Source organism: Heteronotia binoei, chromosome 21 (genome assembly GCF_032191835.1).
Source record: "Heteronotia binoei isolate CCM8104 ecotype False Entrance Well chromosome 21, APGP_CSIRO_Hbin_v1, whole genome shotgun sequence".
Lineage (NCBI taxonomy): Eukaryota > Metazoa > Chordata > Lepidosauria > Squamata > Gekkonidae > Heteronotia > Heteronotia binoei.
Window position 1 is genome coordinate 29,959,771 of NC_083243.1, and position 22,867 is coordinate 29,982,637.

The window sequence follows — 22,867 nt, forward strand, 5'->3', positions numbered from 1 at the left end:
GCTGGATATTTGCAGGGCATACATGGCACTGAGCACATGATAGTGAACACCTAGCTATCACCTGGAACAGAGTCCCATCTCACCTAACATACCTCAGTTCTAGCCATCTCATTATGCACTCTACGACGACTCATGTTTCAAGTACAAGTAGCCTGAGTGTGGAAACAAAGACTGCTGGACAGTGTTATAGAAGGCATTCACAGGTTTCCATTTCCAGTTGATCCTAAGTTTAGCATCAACAATTCATGAAGTCCACCATCAATCATGGTTGATACCACTCCACCATATTATGCCATCATCTTGGTATTACTGGGGAGCAGAGCTATGCCCAGCAGACACATCGGGCTGAGATCAATGGGCATTCCAAGACAAACTAAATACCAAGAGGGATGTGTTACTTCAATGTTTCTGTCTCTGTTCTTATTCCCATACTCTGCATCCAAAGAAGACCTTGAACCTCAACAGTGTCTTTGGTGGGTAGCCATGGACTCTGCAGTTTGCTCTTAGGAGCAACATTTCCCAATTTAAGATGTTTTAAGCCATAATGCAGCAGAAAGTTTCCTAGGGGCACCATCAACTTTATCTCTCATTCAGGTCCCATATAAGTAGTACCCAGATGCATTGGGCAGTACCTTTACCCACCTGAAGGCCACCAGGGGTGAGAACAAAAGGCACTGAAGCCTTGCTGTGAACGCATAAGAACATAAGAGAAGCCATGTTGGATCAGGCCAATGGCCCATCCAGTTCAACACTCTGTCACACAGTGGCCAGAAAACCCTAGGTGCCATCAGGAGGTCCATCAGTGGGGCCAGGAAAAGGATCCTGTTTCAAGGGCTTGTCAAATTCCAGGCGCCAGAGTGCCATGGTGCCTAGAAATTCCGTTGTGGCTCTACTACTATTATGAGTGCCTCTAGGTGACTGTCAGTGGAAGTACAATGTTTATTTAGGTCAAGGATAGAGGTTAGCTTTTTGTTTTGAGGACACCCAGCATTACCCCATATAAATACGAACACTACAACGCTTTTGTTATTATGGCTTTTAATAAGACAAGGTACCAAGAACAGTTTAAGATTAGGAGCAATAATTAGAAAGTATGGTCACTAAAATATAAAACCTGAAAGGCTGAAAAATGAGTTTGGCTCCTAAATTTCTGGGATGGCTCATCAAGCTGGGCGGGGGGGGGGGGGTGGAATTGTGAAGGCCTGCTTTACACAAACCAACAACACATATGTTGCCGAAGGCTTTCACAGCCAGAGTCCATTGGCTGTTGTAGATTTTCCAGGCTGTGTGGCTGGTCTTGGCATTGTGAGACCTGACGTTTCGCCAGCAACTAGCATCCTCCCTACCCCATCTGCCTGAGTAGATATAAATTACCTGCCTACCAACTTCTTCTCAGTTTGACCCAGAGAGAACTACAGTTTTCTGGGTTACACCTCTGAGGATGCCAGTCATAGTTGCTGGCGAAACATCAGGTCTCACAATGCCAAGACCACAGCCTGGAAAATCTGTAACAGCCAACAACACATACATACTCTTTAAGAACATAATAAAGTTGTTAACTTCTAATAAGTGGAAAGGAGATGAAATGAAAGAGACTGTAAGAACAGCAGACTCCTGAAGGCCTGAAAACTAAAGGGATAAAGATTGTTCAGTAATGAATTAAACTGTGGATTTGGGCGGGGGGGGGATGAAAAAGGTTCTTATTTAGATTGTTGAACAATCCATGAACTGGGAAGTAACAAAGGCTAGGAGAAAATCACCAGCAAGGTGAGGAACTCATTTCAGCATCTGTAGAGCCAGAGACAATTTGCCAACAAGAACAGCATTTAGTCCTTGTTAGGAGAATTTTGACAAGTGTCTGTTCCTGCTCAAAGCTCTAGTCTCAAGCTGTGAATTTCCTCTGATGTAATCTGCCTTGAACGTATTTCATACTGTTTTCCATCTCAGTTCAATTTATGCTTAACGTAGGACAGATCATAAGGTTAGGTTATGCGAGGTAGGATTATGAGCTGATTCATAAATGTATGAAGTTTTGTCTACATTTGGTTGGTATTATATACTTGACCTGGTTTGTACACCTGCATGTTTATTGCTTGCTTTTTTATTTATTTACTTTATTTATACTCCCCTGGTCTTGCTGTGAACAATAGATTGCATCTTATCGATGCAATCAAACCAGGCTACAGTATGGAAAAACATGTATAAAGCACAGTATGATACACGCAATGTAGCAGGTTTGGATGTGTGAATAAGCCCATTATGTTAAGATGCAGCCTCAGGTCACCTTAAACAAAAAATTTTAGTGGTCACACATTTTTCTGAGCTTCATCAAGTACATAATAGTCACAAATGGAGAATTCAAGTGATTTATATGCATGTGTAAATCAGGTCTTCATAACTGGAAGCTGGACACGGCAACTGGTGCCATTGAGAACTGTTTGTGTGAGAGCCAATATGAAAATTCTGTCTCTGTTTTCTTGGATCTAGCTAATTCACACATGCATATTATCGCTCAAGTGTAATGGCTGCCAATTGGGCTTTTTTTTGTAGCAGGAACTCCTTTACATATTAGGCCATGCACCCCTGATGTAGCCAATCCTCCAAGAGCTCACAGAGCTCTTATTACAGGGCCTACAGTAAGCTCTTGGTGGATTGGCTACATCGGGGGGGGGGGGGTGGCCTAATATGCAAAGGAGTTCCTGCTACAAAAAAAAGGCCTGGCTGCCAAGCATTGAAAGCTGCCAATGGAAATCACTGAACTGCATAGGTGGGAAATTATACGCCAGTAACTAGCTTTTGATTCACTGGCAGAGTTATTGTTATTATTTCAGGGTTTGGAGTGGCTAACAGCATATAAAATATACCAAATGAATGCTATACAAAAGACACAATAAATAAACTTTAAAAATATAAAACAATTAAAAACCTGTCTCCATTAAAATCTACCCACTATAAAGCAGGGTAGGATGCGTGGATGATGAAGACTCAGCTTAAACATACCAGCTGCCTGGTAGGACATAATCACTGAAAGGCCACCCCAAAAAGAGCAGCCTGCATGCCCTGTGGAACCTAGGGAGGGCCGGCAAGGCACGCACCTCTTCAGGCAGCTGGTTTCACCAGATAGGGGCCACTACTGAGAAGGCCCTCACCTGTTAACACAGGTTCATGAACCAGAGACCTTCAATAAATGTTTAGATGAAGACAGAAGATAACAAAGAGGACTATGCTAGGAGAGGCAGTCCTAGAGTTGTTTATTGCAGTAATACTATATGCCAAGAAAAGCCTCTCTGCCCTCCTCCTTTTGTAAATTATCCATGAATTGAGTCCATTAAAAAAACACACCCCAAAAGTAATGATAGTTAGTTTCAAGTATCTCTTCTCTCACATGCCCAGTTAGCTGTTTCATTCAGAAATACCATTTCATTCCCAGGTAAAATGAAGACGATATTGGATTTATACCCTGCCCTTCACTCTGAATCTCAGAGTGGCCTACAATCTCATTTACCTTCCTCCTCCACAGCAGACACCCTGTGTGAGATAGGTGGGGCTGAGAGAGCTCTCACAGAAGCTACCCTTTCAAGGACAACTCTACGAGCGCTATTGCTGACCAAAGGCCATTCCAGCAACTGCAAGTGGAAGAGTGGGGAAGCAAACCGGGTTCTCCCAGATAAGAGTCTGCACACTTAACCACTGCACCAATGGCTCTCCAATGCTGCTACCAATTGCTACTTCAGATGCTTTCACCAATAACTGTAGCTGTTGCTTCCTAGATTCAACAGTCTTCATGTCCTTATGGCATACAGGGATCTGGGCATGAATCTACTGAAACAGTACTACACTGTGCATTAGCCTGAGGGATTGATTGGTCCTCAGCAGGAAAGTTCTTAGAGGGCCTCTGCCCTGGAAGGTCTCTGGTAGCCAGGAGCCCTGCACCAGTGCCCGCATTTCAGGGTCTTCTTGGTGCAATTCAGGGTCTTCATGCAATGGTAGCACAAGAGTAGGCAAGAGGTAGAGTTGCCAGATCTATCAGAAATGCCAGTGGGAGGACGGGGTGGGAGAAGCTGAAAGCATTGTTGCATGATATAACGAGACTGCTGACTTCATCCAGAAGTGACATAGGTACACCGGTAATGTTGTCAGGGGGGTGACATTTTGGTTTTTAAGACAAAACTCTATGGTAAAAACAGCTTAAAAACATTGAGTTTTGTCCAAAAATCCAGAGTGTGGCCCCTCAACATCACCAATGTGCCTACATCTCTTCCGGGTGATATAAGCACATCATGTTTATTTCTGGCAATGTCACTGTTTTGGGGGGGAGCAAGAGCCCACAAAAGTGGGGGGTCTCTCATCCCCAACTGGGGAATGGCAACCCTAGCAAGAGGTGAAGCTGGGCCCATCACCATGTTCACCCCTGGTCAGGCCACAGCAAGAAACCCCGGCTGAGCTTTCTTCTTGACCATCTTAACAGCTCCTGATGAGCAAGGCCAGATCCTGTGGTGGAAGATGGTATGGACAAAAGCTGAAGTAACTCCCTTCCCAGAGCAATCATCTCATACTCTCTGCTATAACAAGCTTCACTTCATTAAAGTCACTCCCTCACCTTGCAGCAGACAAATATCTGGGATTAGACAGTCTGTCAAGTGTAATTTGATCAAAATGTATTTTATGGAGGTTGAGAAGACTAAAATATGATGATGTAGGCTCAGATGTCCAGCCTGCTCAGATTCCTTAGTCATCATGGAATCTGGCAGCAAGTTGTCTGTATTTCTTGTCTGAGCAAAGTAATTTGTCTTTCTCAGGTGTGCAGTTTCACCTCTAGTACAGAGCTCTCAGAAATGTCTTTTCAGAGAAAGCAGCCATTTGAAGAATCCAAGCCAGGTGAACTGTGACATTCAGGCAACAGTTTAGATCTTAACACTTTATGTTATGTAGCATAACCCTTCTTATGTTATGGTTACACTATGGCTTCTCCCCATGTCATTGTTGCATCATTTAGCCAGTGTGTATGTGTGTCAGCTTGGTTATTTATTTATTTAACAAAATTTATACCCTGCCTTTCTGCCCTCAGAAGGGCTGCCAAGGCAGCTAATAAAGTCAAACAGATTAAAATCAGTTAAGGAGGAGCTGTAGAACAGATTCCTTCAGCTGAATTGCTCCGTTCGTAGAAGGCACCTGTCTCTGCTGAAGGCAAGGTGCCACAAAGCTGCTATAAAGCAACAGCTGAAACAGTCCTTGCCACACATTGCTTTTCTGGCTCTGCCGAAGTTCAAGGGGAGCCCAGCAGCCCACCGTGAAAAGTGCCGGTAGCCATAATGGCCAGTCCACCTCTGCACCAAGATTTTCTGTATGAGCAAAGATATTTCAAGATATGTATTTATATCCCACTTTCCTCTGCTATGAGGACCCAAAGTAGCTAATATTGTTTCACCCTCCTCTGTTTTTATCTTCACAACAATAACCCTGTGAGGTAAATTAGGCTGAGAGGGAGTGACTGGCCCACTGTAAGCTGTAAAGCAATTGATGAAATGGAGGAATAGATCACAACCCCTCCTTTTCATATAGTAGGGTTCCCACTCTGGGTTGGGAAATTCCTGGTGATTTGGGGTAGAACTGCTGATGGCAGAATTTGGAGAGGAGAGGGACATCAGCAAGGTGTGATGGCATAGACTGTGCCTTCAAGGCAGCCATTTTGTAACTTGGAAATCCGTTGTAATTCCACGGGATGTCTAGGTCCCACCTGGAGATTGGCAACCTCATCACATATTTGACGTAGTAGTGGTAGGTATACTGACACCCTTCTGAGCCCATTGAGAGCACACTGGACTTTGAAAAGTATGCTTACAGTTGCGTTGACAACCTCTCACAAATCCAGAGAAGCAGACAGAGTGCTTCATGGTTGGGCTTGCTGTGTCATTGTGAGAAGGAGGAGGAAGAAGAAGAATTTGGATTTATATCCCACCCTATACTCTGAATCTCAGAGTTTCAGAGTGGTCACAGTCTCCTTTACCTTCCCCCACACACTCACACAGACAGCAGACGCCCTGTGAGGTAGGTGGGGCTGAGAGAGCTCTTACAGCTGCTGCCCTTTCAAGGACAATTCCTACGAAAGCTATGGGTGACCCAAGGCCATTCCAGCAGCTGCAAGTGGAGGAGTGGGGAATCAAACCGTGCACTTAACCACTATACCAAACTGGCTCTCAAGATAAATTGTTTATTTAACGGCGATTTTTAATCTATTTTCATTATGAAGGACTCAAGGCAAGTTGTGCTGTTAAAAATGCAATATCAAGTAGACAGAAACAAAATTAGTAGGCACAGCTCTGAAACCAAGATGATTGCAAAAGATTTTGGTACCCCAGGTAGAACTAGAATTTTAGTCCCCCCCCCCCCCCGCCCGTTCAATACAGGGGGAGAAATTATGCATTTGTTTATAAAAGATAGCATAGTGAAGTAGTCTTTTAAAAATTACTTCTATTTAATTTGGTATTACCCCTTGAAGCCAGGCATCCTAGGTTACCTTGTAGTTTACCTACATGCTGGGCCTGGTTAAAATTCAGAATTGAAGGTCCTCTGAAATATCTATAAGATCAACTGCTGATTTGGAAAAGCCGCTTCTGAATTACTCTACCTTACAGTGGTGCCTGAATGCCAGCAACATGGGAGCCTTCCTGGCACTTTCAGTAAGATAATAACACAGCGGCAGTATGAAGAAGAGAAGAAAAGAGATTGGATTTATACCCTGCCCTTCACTACTCGAAGGAGTCTCAGAGAGTCAGTTTGGTGTAGTGGTTAAGCGTGCGGACTCTTATCTGGGAGAACCAGGTTTGATTCCCCACTCCTCCACTTGCACCTGCTGGAATGGCCTTGGGTTAGCCATAGCTCTGGCAGAGGTTGTCCTCCACTGAGTTCAGGGATACATGGGCATTATTAGCCCAGTTTATTCTCTGAGCAACCCTTGTCAGGTTAAGCTGAGAGAGAAGGGCTCAATAAAATTTACCCTGTGAAGTTCAGGGATTGCAACTCAGGTCAAATTAGTTCTGTAGAGCACCTGCTTGGCATGCAGAAGGCCACAGGTTCAGTCCCTGGTACCTCCAGTTAAAAAATTGGCAGTAGGTAATGTGAAAGACCTCTGCCTGACACCTTGGGGACCCACTACTAATCTGAGTAGGCAATACTGACTTTGATGGACCAAGGGTCTGATTCAGTATAAGACAATTTAATGTGTTCATGCCCTCACACAGAACACCTTTACCCAGTACCAAAAGTTCTTCACGTAAAATTCTGATAGGCAGCACTGGGCCTTGGTCTCTTCCTGTTTTTTCCTCACAGTCTGCAAAGACTGAGGGGAATATTGGCTTGCCTAAGGCAGTGCAGTCAGTTGAAAGCTAAATTGCCGTTTGAGCCGAGGACTTAATTTATCTTCTTAATCGCTACTAGGCTGGGTCTCTCTGTGTGCTATTTAAAAATCATGTGGCTTCTTTTGAAATAAGCATAGCAAGAACCCGAATAGGATATTCAAAGCTTCTTTTCTTTGTGACTGACTGTCTTCACTAAAATTATAAGGAATTGAAACTTCAGTTTCCACCATGGATAAAAATAGTTATTGCTTTCCATAGAAGAGAAGGATAGCATGTTAGAGTGAAGACAGACAAACCTTCCAAATTGTGGGGAGCATGATTTGAAGACACATGGGCCGCAGCACAAAGATCCACTTGGAATCCACTCAGTTAATGCAAGTTCTAGAATAAACATACCTGCTTTTCAAAAATTATTGTGGCTTGAACACAAGAATTTAATAGGTGCTGGGATCAGACCAGTGGTCCATCAGCATCACACAACAGCCAGCCCCTGGCTTAGAATATTTGCTTTATTTAAACCATTTAGATCCTGCCTTTCTTACATAGACCAAGGGAGCTTATAAACTGATTAAACACCACCTTAGAAATGACCAGTGTTGCTCATGTGTGCTAGTGGGGCAGTGTATGTGCTCCTGAAGAAGAGCTGGTTTTTATACTCCCACTTTTCTCTGCCCTAAAGAGTCTTCTCAAAGCACCTTACAGTCACCTTTTGCTTCCTCTCTTCACAACAGACACCTTGTGAAGTGGGTGGGGCTGAGAGAGCTCTGAGGCAACTGTAACTGGCCAAAGGTCACCCAGCATGCATCATGTGGAGGAATGGAGAATCAAACCTGGTTCTTCAGATTAGAGTCCACAGCTCTCAACCACTATACCGCACTGGCGGTATAAAGGGGATTTGAAAATCCTCTCTCCTCCGTCCCATTTTGCTGTATCTTCTCAACCAATGGAGCAGCACTAGGTCTTATGACCTGGCAAAACCAAGAACTGAGACCCCAGCCAATGTTTCCACTCAGTCTTAACCACTTCCTCTCTTCATTACAGCCTCCACTAGCATAACCTCTCTCTTTGGTCAAAGGGATCCCCTACTCCCTGAAAAGTTGGTTGAATCCAACCCTAAGTGATTACAAATTTCCATGACATTGCTGTAGATTTCATGGTAGAAAATAGGTTATCAGACTTTCCACACACACACTTAAGTGACTGTTGTGTCTTCATCTTGAATGAGCACAGTTGCTTGGTTTTTGATGGTTTCTTTGCAGGATCGAGAACCTCTGGAAAGAGTTGTGGACTTGGTGTCTTTAGCAGGCAGGAAGTAGGTGAAGTCATCAGTACATGATCCTGCCTATACTTAGCAAGATGCTCAAAGGACAGACTTATGATACAGGAAAAAGCCAACATTTGCTTCAGGGCAATCACAGTAGATGAGATGTTGAAGATTCATGACTTGATCTCATTTCTCTTTACATATGAACATCTGGAACAGCCTTCTACTGAGTCAAACCACTGATCTATCTAAGTCGGTAGTGTTTACTCTGGCTGGTGGGGTTCTCCAGTTTCTCAGGCAGGCAACTTTCAGACTACCTGATCTTTTTTAATGGGAGATAACAGGAATTGAACCTGGGAACTTTTGTACTCAACGCAAATACTTTACACTGAGATATGGAATAGCAGACACAGAAGGGCACATTGTATCAGAAACATTGTGCTGGGGGAAGGGAGTTATTAATGAGCTTTGAGGTGATTGACATGGGGAAATTGTGCAAAGGCATTATTTCCCTTCACCAGCACTATAATCCCAAATTAGCTCACAACAGAAATCCAAATGCACTCATGGATCTCCCAGCGACTCATCTGGTTTGCTTTGAATGAGCATGATTAGGAAGTGAGACTTAAGGAGGAAGGCCTCATGGCAGTGTATGCTGTGTGTCACATGGTGGAGGCAGGGCAAAGGTCACATTTGGCCAAGAAAGCTGCAAGACACTGAGAAAGACTCGACACCACAGAAAGTACTAGAAGGTGGTTACAGCCTGATTCCCAGAAGGATATGGACACAAAGCTTTTTTGGCATCCAGAAAGGGCCATTGACAGGCCGGTTGAAAATATTTTCTCTCTTTCTAGTAGTGGTTTAATGTGTGGAAGTGGGCAGTTGAAGTATTTCAAGAAGTCGAAGTAAGTCATATCTGGTAAATAATAGTCTCTTTAGCCTCTATTAAAGGGACAGGATACTTTTTTTTCACCAGATAGTTGGAATCCTTCATCGGGGTCTCTGATAAATTATGGCCTCATGGCTTATTAATCAGTGTCGAAGCATTACAGATTAATGATCAGTGCTACAGTTGTGTGAGGCAGAACGAAGGAGCAATATTTCACCAGCAGTATAATGAAAAAGAACAGAGATTTCTTTCTTATAACTTGAATCTTTGTCTAAATCTTAACTGGATTGCTCACATAGAAGGGAAAATCCACCTTCTGACTATGTGTAGGAATATAGGAGATGAAAAAGAGATTAGGAAAGGAATTTATCATTAAGGAGCTCCTTAATGATAAATTCTTTCCTTAATCACATTTTCATCCCCTGTATTCCTACATAATTTTTCCTTGCTAAAATGCCCAATAGAAATTAATATGTCAGTGGAAAGAGAGAAAGCAGGAAGCAAAGGATGCTGGGAATCACATCATGCAAGGCTTGAAAGTATCAACGCTGCAATCCTAAACAGAGTTACACCCTTCTAAACCCATTGGCTTCACTGGGATTAGAGGGGTGTAACTGTTCAGGCTTTCACTGTAAGTTTCTTGCAGCCCCTACCTTTCTGAGAGGGTTCAAAGCAGAATGGGAGATATCACTGAAGCCATTTCCCATCTGGCACTCCATATTGGACATTTATCAGCTTCCTTCCACCCATGCATCAAACACTTTAGAAGAAGAAGAAGACTAAATTTAGACCCCACCCTTCTCTCTGGATCAGAGTCTCAGAGCAGTTTACAATCTCCTTTATCTTCTTTCCCCCAACAAACACCCTGTGAGGTAGGTGGAACTGGGAGAGCTCTCACAGTAGCTGCCCTTTCAAGGACAACTGTGAGAGCTATGGCTGACCCAAGGCCATTCCAGCAGCTGCAAGCAGAGGAGTGGGGAATCAAACCTGGTTCTTCCAGATAAGAGTCTGCACACTTAATCACTACACCAAACTGGCTCTTTAAGTTATTTTATACACTGTATATATTAACATACTTGTAAGGTTCTACTGGTACATTACATCAAAAAATTTCACTCCTGGATTTTTGTTTTTGCTTCTTATTCTCTTCATAGTGATGCACTATAGTGCTACCCTCTCTCCCTCTAGCCAAGGAAGGGTCCCAATTAGACATGCATGCTCAGTTCCCACTGGAGGCAACAGAAATTTTTCCATCCAGAGGCAGAGAGTGGCCTAATTAATTATTCCCCCCCCCAATCTAAAGCTGGGCAAGGCTCCAAGGATATTTGATCAGAAGCTGCAGCAAGAGAGGAGAACATGGAGAAGTGTTGATGTTATCTGTTTAGGTCACTCTCCTCCAAAGCAAAGGGTTGATTGGAGCATTTCAGGTTTTTGGTACTCAGGTAGAGCCTGGTAGTGTGTCAATATAACAACTGTAGAGCTAATTCCTGCTAGGCAAAAATCCATGTTCCTCATTTATTTCCACATTTTTTTCCACAAGAGTCCTAAACCATAAAGGTGTAGAATATTGTGTGTGTGTGTAGATAGATAGATATAGATATCTAACCCAAACAGAGAGGTTGGATAGTTGAGGGGCCTCTACTGAAAAGAATGGATATCTAGGAGTAGCTGTGACTAGGCTTGCCCAGTGTTTACTACAGGCATGAGAGGAAGGACCTAGAGTGGATTGCCAGCTCTAGGTTGGGAAATACCTGGAGATTCTGAAGGAGTAGGGTTGTCAGCCTCCAGGTAGGGCCTGGAGATCTCCCACTTTTACAACCAATCTCGAGCGAGTAGAGAGAAAATGGCTGCTTTGAAGGATGGACTCTATGGCATTGTACCCTGCTGAGGCCCCTCCCCTCCCCAAACCCCACCCTCTCCCAGCTCCACCCCCAAAGTCTCCAGGTATTTTCCAACACAGACCTGGGAACCCTTTGAAGATGGAACCTGAGGAGGGCAGGCTTTGGGGAGGGGGAGGGGCTTCAATTGGGTATAATACCATAGGGTACAATGCCATAGAGTCCACCTTCCAAAGTGGCCATTTTTTCCAGGTGAACTGATTATCACGTTGCGATCAGTTTTCATAGAGGGAGATCTCCAGCCAGTGCATGGAATTTGGCAACCCTACCCTAGATCACCACCTGAAAATGACATCACATCCCCCCAAGCGCCACCCACCCCAGGCACTGCACTGCATTCAAAATTTTCCATCATTTGTTTTCTACAAAAAAGCCCTGTGTAAAACAATGGTGATACCAGGGGTGTGGCCTAATATGCAAATAAGTTCCTGCTAGGCTTTTTCTAGGGAAAAAAGCCCTGATATTCTGGCGAAAGAATGTCCTTAACATTTGTAAAATTGCCCTTTACACTGTGTCTTTGGTTATTATATTTTATGCATTTTCCCCCTTTCTTTTTTGCTATTTATTTATTTTATTTTATTTATATACTGCCCTACCCCACCGAAGCGGGCTCAGGGCGGCTCACAACACAAAAGTTCTAACAATGAAATTCGAAATTATAAATACAATAACAATTTACATAATTAAAACATTAAAAAACATTAAAATCAGTACTTCAATCCAACAGTGTGCTATCTATAAGCTTTCTTCAGCATTTTGGTAGTTTGGTCCCGGTCAGTTATAGGCCAACCGGAAGAGGACTGTCTTAGAGGGCCTGCGGAACTGTCCAATATATCCTGCAGGGCCCTGACCTCTTCCGGTAACGGTTCCACCAGCAAGGGGCTATTATTGAGAAGGCCCTGTCCCTGGTTGACTTCAACCGGGCCTTCTTTGGCCCGGGGATTATGAGCAGATTTTGGGAGCCAGATCGCAGTACTCCCTGGGAAACATATGGGGAACTATTCTGTATCCCTTTAGAAACTCAAATTTAAAAATTAATTGGGGGAGAGGGGGAAGGAGGAAGTCCAGAGTTGCTATGCAGAGACAGGCAGTGGCAAACCACCTCTGAACGTCTCTTGCTTTGAAAACCCTACTGGGTCACCATAATAAGTCAGCTACAACTTGATGGCATTTTCCACCACACAACTGTCCTAGGCCAACTGGGGAAGGCTCCCTGGGCGAAGTTTTAACCCTTTCTTTGGGTCAAGAGCCAGCTTGGTGTAGTGTTGAGCTGGGACCCTGGTTCAAATCCTAACTTACCCATGGAAGCTCACTGGGTGAACTTGAGCCTTTCTCAGCCTAACCTCCTTTGCAGGGTTGTTGTAGGGATAAACTGGAGGAGAGGAGAACAATGCCAGCCTCTTTGGGTCCTCATTGGCGAGAGAGGTAGAGTATAAAATAAATAAATTAACTAATGCCACCCTCTGAAACACTGCAGTTAGAGCTACATAAAGGAAATGCGAAGGACAACACCCAAACCTTCCTTTTGTACCCTGCACAACTAATGGCATCTTTGAAGGGGCATTTTAAATCATGGGAGGAAAGGACTAAAGATCCTCGCCCCCAGTGTTTTGCTCTTCAAATCAGCCACCTGGGGCTGCTAGTTAACTTTTTTTAAAAAATGCAGATGGATCCTAGTTACTGAATCTTGAATCTTTCTCATTCTATCTGTTTTGGCTCTCTAGACATGAGATACACGTGGCTTCCCCCTACTTGCCAAATAGTTCCTCAGAAGGCCAAAGCCACTTTTCCATGTACACCATGATCCTGATCAGGGGTGGAATTCTAGCAGGAGCTCCTTTGCAGATTAGGCCACATGCCCCTGCTGTAGCCAATCCTCCAAGAGCTTGCAAAAAGAGCCTTGTAAGCTCTTAGAGGATTGGCTACATCAGGGGTGTGTGGCCTGATATGCAAAGGAACTCCTGCTAGAATTCCACCCCTGATCCTTATCCAAATCAGGCGCTGTGCATGCAGGAGTCAAGGAGAACCATATCTGTCTGTTCCTGCCCTGAAAGCGTCTTGGCGTGGACTAGGGCAGTCTAAAAACACTGACCTGGATGGACGGAACGGAGTTGTCACAACGCCACATTGTAGGATACCCTTCATCGTTTCTTAAAGGATGGTTGATAGTAGAGGTACACTTCTCAAAAACAAAAGAGAGAGAGAGAGGTTTGGATCTATCTGCCAGTCCAGGCAAGGTTTCCATCTTGTGGGCTTTTTGTGAAAGCCAAAGATGGCCTTGATACAGTTAGTGGCTGGTGAGCCCCCTTCTCACCCCCTGTAGGTCTAAACAAATATGGCTGTCTCTTTGTGCTAGAAATGGTAAGTCCTAGAATCCATTTGCCTGATGATGTTGTGAGGAAAACGAGGTCAAAAAATGTGTGTGCTGACCTAATTGATTTAATAGTCCTTCTTCCCTTGCGTCTTCTCATAAATTAATTTGCATAATGATAGCACAGTTGATGATCAGGAGTCAACCAGGATATTATGTGTTCTCCCCTTTTTAATATCAGCCACTGCTTTACTCTCTTCCTTTTATAACTCACTGTAGCCCCAAGAGGCCCATAGGAAGGTGGGAGGTTAATGAAAGCATCTGAAGAGATTAGGAAAAACAACCCAGGTCTAAAAACACAAAAAGAGCCCCGCTAGATTATGCCAAAGGTCCATCTAGCCAGCATCCTGCTTCCACAGCAGCCAAAGAAATGTTCCGGAAGGCCCACAGCAGGGGCCTATTACCTAAAGCCTACCCACTGTAGCCTCCAACCAGACAGGTTCCTGTGAACCATTTTTTCAGAGCTGGTGGGGACACCCCTTGGAGTCAATCCCAGCCCCCAGTGGGACCATGTTAGCATTCTCTAAAGGTCAGCACAACAGCCAGCTGATCTGTGGCAGCCAACCCTTTAAGAGTCAGCCACATTTGGCCTTCTGACACCCAGCTGCCTCAAAACTCCACCCCATGGGTGGGGAAGGGGAGTAGCAGGGGTGAGATTGCTCAGAAGTCCCTCACCTGCGCTCCTTTATGGGTTTGGCAATGCCCCACCATAGGACTTCTGGGTAGAGCAAGGCCAGTGGGAATGAATGCATGAAACTACTGTCTAATGCTGAATTAGGTCATTGGTACCTCCGGCTCAATATCATCTTCTCAGATGGACAGTGGTTCTCCCAGATCTCAGACATAGGCTTCTGAGATCCTACAGGGCTCACCTACAACCTGAGCCCTTTAATTGGAGACGCCAAGGATTGAACCTGGGACCTTCTGCAGGCCAAGCATGGCTCTACCAGTGAGCCAGGCCTCCTCCCCTCAGCATGCCAGGGGAGAGCCAGTTTGGTGTAGTGGTTAAGTGTGCAGACTCTTATCTGGGAGAACCGGGTTTGATTCCCCACTCCTCCACTTGCACCTGCTAGCATGGCCTTGGGTCAGCCATAGCTCTGGCAGAGGTTGTCCTTGAAAGGGCAGCTGCTGTGAGAGCCCTCTCCAGCCCCACCCACCTCACAGGGTGTCTGTTGTGGGGGAGGAAGGTAAAGGAGATTGTGAGCTGCTCTGAGACTCTTCGGAGTGGAGGGCGGGATATAAATCCAATATCTTCTTTCTTCTTCTTCTGCCCCAAAGCTTGTGGGAGGAAGCCAAGGAGAACCTGCCAACTCTGTCTGGAGTAAAGCTAGGGGAAATGAAGAAGACTGCAGATTTATACCCTGCCCTTCTCTTTGAATGAGACACTCAGAGCAGCTTACAACCTCCTATATCTTCTCCCCCCACAACAGGCACCCTGTGAGGTGGGTGGGGCTGAGAGAGCTCTCACAGCAGCTGAAGAAGAAGAAGATATTGGATTTATATCCCGCCCTCCACTCCGAAGACTCTCAGAGCGGCTCACAATCTCCTTTACCTCCCCCCCCCCACAACAGGCACCCTGTGAGGTGGGTGGAGCTGGAGAGGGCTCTCACAGCAGCTGCCCTTTCAAGGACAACCTCTGCCAGAGCTAAGGCTAACCCAAGGCCATTCCAGCAGCTGCAAACCCAGTTGTCCCAGATAAGAGTCCGCACACTTAACCACTATCCCAAACTGACTCTCTCAGTTTGGAGGTGAAATAGAGTGATGGTCTACTCCCATTCCTTACCACCTGAGGCCAAAGGGAATTACTTTGAACAAATTGGGCTTTGGTTTGTGATGCCTATGGCCTGGAACCTGACACCATTGAGGGAACTGTTCACCTCCCTTTTAAGCTAGTGCTTATAATCTCATTTTGTGGCACTGAATTCCACATTTTCATTCCGTGTTGTGTGAAGAAACATCTTCTTTTCTCTGAATCTAAGTCCACCAGTTTCTGTGAGTTACAAAATTTCAGGATGCTGGAAGGAAAGCTGTCTTTACCCTGCTTCCTATACACCAGGGGTGGCCAAACTTGCTTAAGGCAAGAGCCACACAGAATAAATGTTAGATGTTTGAGAGCTGCAAGACATGATGGGGAGGGAGAGAGAGGTGGAAAGAACACAACTTTAAATGCATTCTCCAAACCAAGTGATTTCTCCAAGCCATCCAACGGGGAGTGGGGGCTTTGAGAGCCACACAATATATGTGAAAGAGCCACATGTGGCTCTCAAGCCACAGTTTGGCCACCCCTGCTATACACCATGTATAAACTGTTATTGTATATCTCCATCCAGGACTACTGGCACGGGGATAGGGTTTGGCCTCGATTAAAACGTGGATTGATAGATTCAGACTATGCTGAGCTGTTTCAATGTAACTGCAGTTGGGTTATAGAAGGTTGCATATGCAAGTTAGGGATGCCAGCTGGCCAAGAGAAAAATGCCCTGTCTTTTGTGACGTTTTTTACTGGGTGATGCCATTTACCCTGATGCCATGACAAGTTTCAGCTGCCCATTTCCACATATTAAGCTTCTCTTAAAGGGACAGTACAAGCCAGTGGGCAACTGATTAATTTTGCAGTAAGTCAGCCTATTTCACTGTAAGCACCATCAAATCCATTTGAAAGAAATGCATTTTGTGTGCTGGAAAGCAAACTTTGAAGACCGTTGACTCTGCTGTTGAACAATCTTATCTCTCTCTTTTTTGAGTGGTACAACACATATATAATATAGTCATTTGGATGAAATTTGTCTTATTATTAATTTTTAGATTCATTGATGTGTTTTAAAACTCTGTAAAGAGAGAGGGATGCAAAATCATGTGAGGTAAATGTGTGTGCATGCACCTCTCAATTTAGAGTGAAAGGGATACATGATGGTACTAAATCTTTCCCTCTCCTTAAATTCACTATATACCTTGCAAGGTTTTTCCTTGGCTGAGTTGTGTTACCAGCATCATTAGAAGGAAATCTGTCTTTGGTGTCTCTCTTTATGCATTTTTATCCCTCCCTTCTTCCCCCAGGAAGCTCAAGGCAGCGGCTATTGCTCTCACACAACAACCCTTCAAAGTAGGGCAGGTTGAGATAGCATGATTGGCCCAAGAGCACCAAGTGAGCTTCCGGACAGAGTAGGGACTTGAACCCGAGTCTCTAAATTCCTAGGCCGGGGGTGGCCAAACTTACTTAACGTAAGAACCACATGAATAAATGTCAGATATTTGAGAACCACGTGAGGGAGGGAGGAAGGAAGGAAAATAGATTGGGGAGGGAGAGGTAGAAAGAAAGCAACTAACTTGAAATACCTTCTCCAAGCTCTAGCTGGCTTGGCTTGGAGAAATGATTTAAAGAGAAAAATGCGTTCTTCAACCCAGCTGATGGGGCAGTGAGGGCTTTGAGAGCTGCACAATATGTGTGAAAGAACTACATGTGACTCCTGAGCTAGCTTGGTCACCCCTGTCCTTGCCCAACACTGTGATCACTATAGCATATTGCTTCTCACTAAAAAAAAGATGGGAGGAAGGTATATGGGTGTCATGTAGATGGTTATGGAGGGTTTAGCTGGTGGTGGGGCAGGCTGTGGCTCTGCTTGGCATGCATAAGGTCTCTCTGGTTCAATCTTCAGTGGCTTCAGTTGAAAGGATCAAATAGTAGGTGATGTGAAAGACCTCTCTGCCTAAGACCTTGGACAGCTACTTGCCAGTCTTCGTAGAAGATGCTGATGTTGATAGACCAAAAGGTCTGATTTAGTATAAGGCAGCTTCATGCAATTTGTTTTATTTTTAATGTCAGCCACTTTTTTACTGGTTCCTCCTTATAGATACATCTATGTGGTGTAAAGCAGTGTCAAGTTGCAACTGACCTATGGCATCCCCGTAGGCTTTTCACGGCAAGAAACATTTAGAAGTGATTTACCATTGCCTGTTTCCATGTAGCAACCCTAGATTACTTTGGCAATCTCCCATTCAAATATTAACCAGGACCTACCCTGCTTAGCTAATGAGGTCTGATGAGATCAGAAGAAGATGATGATGATACTGGATTTATACTCCACCCTTCTCTCTGAATCAGAATCTCAGAGCAGCTCACAATCTCCTTTACCTTCCTCCTGCACAACAGACACCCTGTGAGGTAGGAGGAGGTGAGAGAGCTCTCACAGAAACTGCCCCTTCAAGGACAGCTGTGCAAGAGCCATGGCTGACCCAAGGCCATTCCAGCAGGTGCAAGTGGAGGAGTGGGGAATCACACCCAGTTCTCCTAGATAAGAGTCTGCACACTTAACCACTACACCAAACTGCCTCTCAGTCTAGCCTGGGCCATCCAGGTTGGTGCAGATGCATCTATACCCCAAGATTAAGCTTATATATGAAATTTGGTCCTAATTCTCCTCTGGAAGTACAGATTCATTGGTTTGGATCCAGCCCCCTTTTCCATTCAGCCTTGCTCAATTCCCCTCCTTAGCACAGCCCCTGTCCCATGGGGCTTTTTCCCATTTAGGTCCCATGATAGCTTTTTTGGTGCCCCCCCCCCCACTTTTCAGTCAAAAAGCAGAGTATGATTGCGATCACACAAACTGTATAATGCACTTTCAGTGCACTTTCCAACTGTATTTTGCAAGTTCCCACAGTAAAATCCAGTTGTAAAGTGCATTGAAACTGCATTAGTGTGTGTGATCCCAGAGTATAAATATTTTGTTATATGTGTAAGGGTTTCTAATCATCCCTATCTATGATCTCATATAGTTTCAGAAAATAGGACAAGAAGCCGGCTTGCAATTGACTCGGCAAGCATTATTTCTCTGTGACCCCTTACCTTCTCTCCATATCTTTTAGTAGACTGTTAATTGGAGCACAACCATCAGCAGACATTGCAAATGTAGCAGAATTTTTTTTTAAAAAAAAAATGGCAAAACATTAAGTTGGATACAGTCTCAGCAAACAAATGACTTTCCAGTTCACTTCTCCTTAATTGCTCCTGCAGTTTGAAAAAAAAATGGATTGTCACACTTATGCCTTTAAGATTACCACAAGTTGTGTGGGAATGATCTTTTCCTTGCAACACTTTTAAGTTGCATAACTTCCAAAATATTCCCATTCTCAGACCAAGGTGCTGCGAATCCAAAGTTAGGATTGACTTCAGTGGACTTAGAGTAGTCTAACTCTGCTTTGGGTTCAACTGCAGTATACTCAAGGCTTCCCTGTTCACTTGTAATGAAGTTGTTACAACATGGAAGGCTGTGCATAGAGCAGGGGTGGCCAAACTACAGCTCAGGAGCCACATGTGACTCTTCCACACACATTATGTGGCTCTAGAAGCTGGCTTGGAGAAGGCATTCTCTCCGCAAATAGCTTCTCCAAGCCAAGCCAGCCAGTGGCTTGGAGAATGGATTTCAAGTTAAAATAGCTTTCTTTCCACCTCTTCCACCCTCCTCCCTCCCTCACCCCATCTTTTTGCCAGCCTTCCTCCCTTCCTTCCCCCCTCCCTGCCTCCCTTCCTTCCTTCCAGCTCTCAAACGTCTGATGTTCACATCTTTTGGCTCTCAGACATTGCCATTTATTCTACGTGGCTCTTGCATTAAACAAGTTTGGCCGCATAGAGCTTTGCCTCAAATGGAATGGGTATGTGCAAACTGCAATGAAAAGGCAAGTTGCCTGAGAGAAATTATTCTTATGGGTTGCTTTTAGAAGAGGTCCTTAAGCCCGTTTAGAAGACTGTCAAAGAAAAATTGACATAATTCTGCACCCTCCTTTTAAAAAAAATTAAGAATACACAGTCCACCTATTAGTTCCCTTCTAAATTGCAAAGTGCATCAAAATAATTTGTCTTCCACCCCCACCTTAGTTTGCTGTGTTCTAAAATATGTGTACAATGTTGTTGTTGTTGTGTACAATGCAGAATTTTAGCAGTGTGTGTATAGGGGGTGGGATAAGTTAAATTCTCCATTTTGCCAGTAAAAAGATCCAAGTTGTAGAGAAAAGGACAGATTTTGGTCCAAGGCCACCCATATAATAAAACTGGGTCTGCAGATGGACTGTGGCTTCCAACTTTTATGAGGTCAGAGCCTGTTTTAGCAGCTCTGGTGGACAATCTCCCTTACTACTGAGTAAGGGAAATGACTTCCTATTGGCCCTAACAGCCCCTTTAGAGACAGTCGATCATTTGATCTTGTTTGAGTGTTTGAGATCAGAGGTTAGAGGTGTAGCTCTGAGGTGATTTTTGATCAGTCAGATGTAGGAGGTGATGTCTGGAGATGAGGAACTGACCGCATGGGAGTGTCTGTGGGGAATGTCACAGTGCTCTGTGCTCTCTCCAATGCTGTTCAACACATGAGAATCTTAAATGAGGTCATCTGGAGGCGCTTACACACATGCTGAATAAGGAACTTTGAATCCACTGTCAGTGCACTTTAGTGATTGTTCGCAAGTGGATTTTGCTGTTTTACACAGTGAAATCCAGTTACAAAGTGCAATGTAAGTGGATTGAAACTGAACTGTCATCAGTATGCAGATGATATTTGCCCAGTTTGGTGTAGCGGTTAAGTGCACCGACTCTTATCCGAGAGAACTTTGAGTCAGTCACAAGTTCTCACAGACAAGTTCCTCTCAAGAGCAGTTTCTGTCAGAACTCTCTCAGCTCCGCCTACCTCACAGGGTGTCTGTTGTGGAGAGGGGAAAGGAAAGGAGATTGTAAACAACCCTGAGACTTCTTTGGGTACTGAAGGGCAGGATATAAATCCAATCTCCTCCTCCTCTTCTTCTTCAGGGCTGCCATCTGTGCCCTGAGCTAGTGCCTAACTGCCAAGATCAGTTGACCAAGAAAGAATAAATCGAATCCTGATAAGATGGACCTGATGCTGGTCATTAAGTCTTTGCTTTGGGGGTACACCTTTCTTTGACAGACACCATAAGAAGCTCAAGTCCTGCTAGACCCAGCTATATTATTGGAGAAACAGATGCCTACAGTAGCCACAGGTGCATACCTGGCCTATTTCTTCCTCTTTGGAAACTGTCAGTCTGGCCATGAAGATCCATACGACAGTAACTTCAAGGCATGACTGTATTCTCAATGTGGGCTACCCTTGAAGGCATTTGGAAACTGCCATTGGTGCAAAATGTGGCACCCCGTTTTCCCCATATGAACCCCAGAGAGCACTGAGGTCAGCCGGGAAAAATATCCCTGGGCCGAAAGAGATCAAACTTCAGAACACCCGAGCATGGGCCTTTTCAATCGCGGCCCCTGCCCTATGGAATCAGCTCCCTGAGGAGGTGCGGGCCCTGCGGAACCTTGATCAGTTCTGCAGGGCCTGCAAGACCACCCTCTTCAAGCTAGCATATACGGACTGCTGAATAAGGTAGTTAATTAAGGATCCGCCAACACGGTCCTATTCAAGGACCTATGTTATTGTGTAAACTGCATACTGACAGAACTAGCGTCAAAAATGCCATCATCACTGTCAGTTTAAGCTATAACAATTTAATTATACTGACTGGTTTTTAAATATGTTAAATCTAAAGTTTTATATCTGTTAAATTTAAAGTGTATATTTATCATTGTATGTTTTATGAAATGTTGTTAGCCGCCCTGAGCCTGCCTAAGCGGGGAGGGCGGGATACAAATAAAATTTTATTATAATTATATTATTATTACCAGGCCAGGCTGCACTCTTTTGCCTTGACTGCCTATTGGTTTCCATGTCTGGTTCAAGCTGTTAGTGTTTAACTTTGAAGCCTTTCAGGATCTAGGCCCACATACCTGAAGGATAGGGTTTCCAACACTGCCATGTTAAGTTTTGGGAGATTTTTGAGGTGGTGCCTGAAGTGGACAGAGTTTGGAGAGGATATGATATCAGATGTTCTAGGCTGCCTCAGCTAATTTCTGTGGTCTTTTACCATAGAGACTAGGGAAAATTCCTAGAGTGTCACTGTATGACAGCTTTTTTGTCCTCTTCATATCCTTAGGATTGGGAAACTGGGCCTGGGGACTAGTAATGTTTTATGAGTTTGACCCCTGCGATGGCATGTTTCATTGCTGCCTGTTCTGTAACTGGTCTGATGTGGAATAGCCTCCTGGAGGAAATAAGATCTGTGTCTCTCTTGCCATTTTGGATGGCTTGTAGAGTGGAGCTCTTTAGAATTGCTTTTCACTCATCAAGATGGTTGCTTTGTGGGTGTCTTGAAAGACACCAAATTCTATTGACTTTTTTCCCATTGGCTGTTCTAATTCAGTTTTTATAATTATCTTATGCTGATTTTATTCTTATTACCTGCCTTGAGTCCCAACGGTCTGAGAGAAAGGCAGGCTTTTACATTCAGCAACGTTTGAATCCTTCGGCCCGGCCTAAGGAGCAAAGTGTCTTCCATCAGAGGAAGGCTTGAGGAAATCTTCAGAGCTAACTGATCAGAGTGGTAAGATTCAAGCCCTTGTTTTTCTTTACAGAAAACAGATTGGTCACTTGGGTGAAAAACATTTACCTTCTATCATCTTCCTGTAACAAACTTTACCTAAGGACCAGCGTTATGATTAAATTTAAGTGAGGTGAAACAGACAGCTTCAGGCAGCAGTTAACTGATGAGAGGCCATTTGTCTGCCTTCGGCTTCTGTGTGCCATTTTCTTTTTCTTTCTTTTTTTAAATTTTGCTGCAGTCTGGACTGGAGTATCTTTCTGTATGTAAGTTTTTATGTCATTTTCAACTTTTTAAACTTCAGGTTTTAAAGCTGCTAAGATTAACACTGTGCCAGATCCAGATTTTTTTTCACAGATGTCTTCTCACTGGTGTTCAATACAACTGCAGAGAGATATAATTTCTAGAACTAGCTGCTTGAGAACCGTTGCAGAAATATTGACTAGCTGCCTTCTTCTTCCCTCCAGCACGCTGCAAGAACAGAAGGGGGAACTGCGCAAGCGACTCTCCTACACAACTCACAAACTGGAAATGCTTGAAACAGAATTTGATTCTACGCGCCAGTATCTTGAAGTAGAACTGAGACGTGCTCAGGAAGAACTTGAAAAAGTGACGGAAAAGCTGCGACGGTCAGTTCCTAATTTGTTGCTATGA

General features: G+C 44.3%; 1 protein-coding gene across 5 annotated transcripts in view; it reads left to right on the forward strand.

Annotated features, from left to right (window-relative positions):
- BEGAIN (brain enriched guanylate kinase associated) overlaps positions 1-22,867 on the forward strand; it is a 356,417-nt gene that overhangs the window by 200,050 nt on the left and 133,500 nt on the right. For 4 of the 5 annotated variants that reach the window (XM_060262289.1, XM_060262286.1, XM_060262287.1 and 1 more), the window contains one exon: positions 22,681-22,842. In XM_060262289.1, the coding sequence (XP_060118272.1) occupies positions 22,681-22,842 (162 nt within the window). Of the gene's footprint in view, positions 1-9,274; positions 9,528-22,680; positions 22,843-22,867 lie in introns of those variants that run through there. The other variant, XM_060262288.1, reaches the window with a different exon arrangement.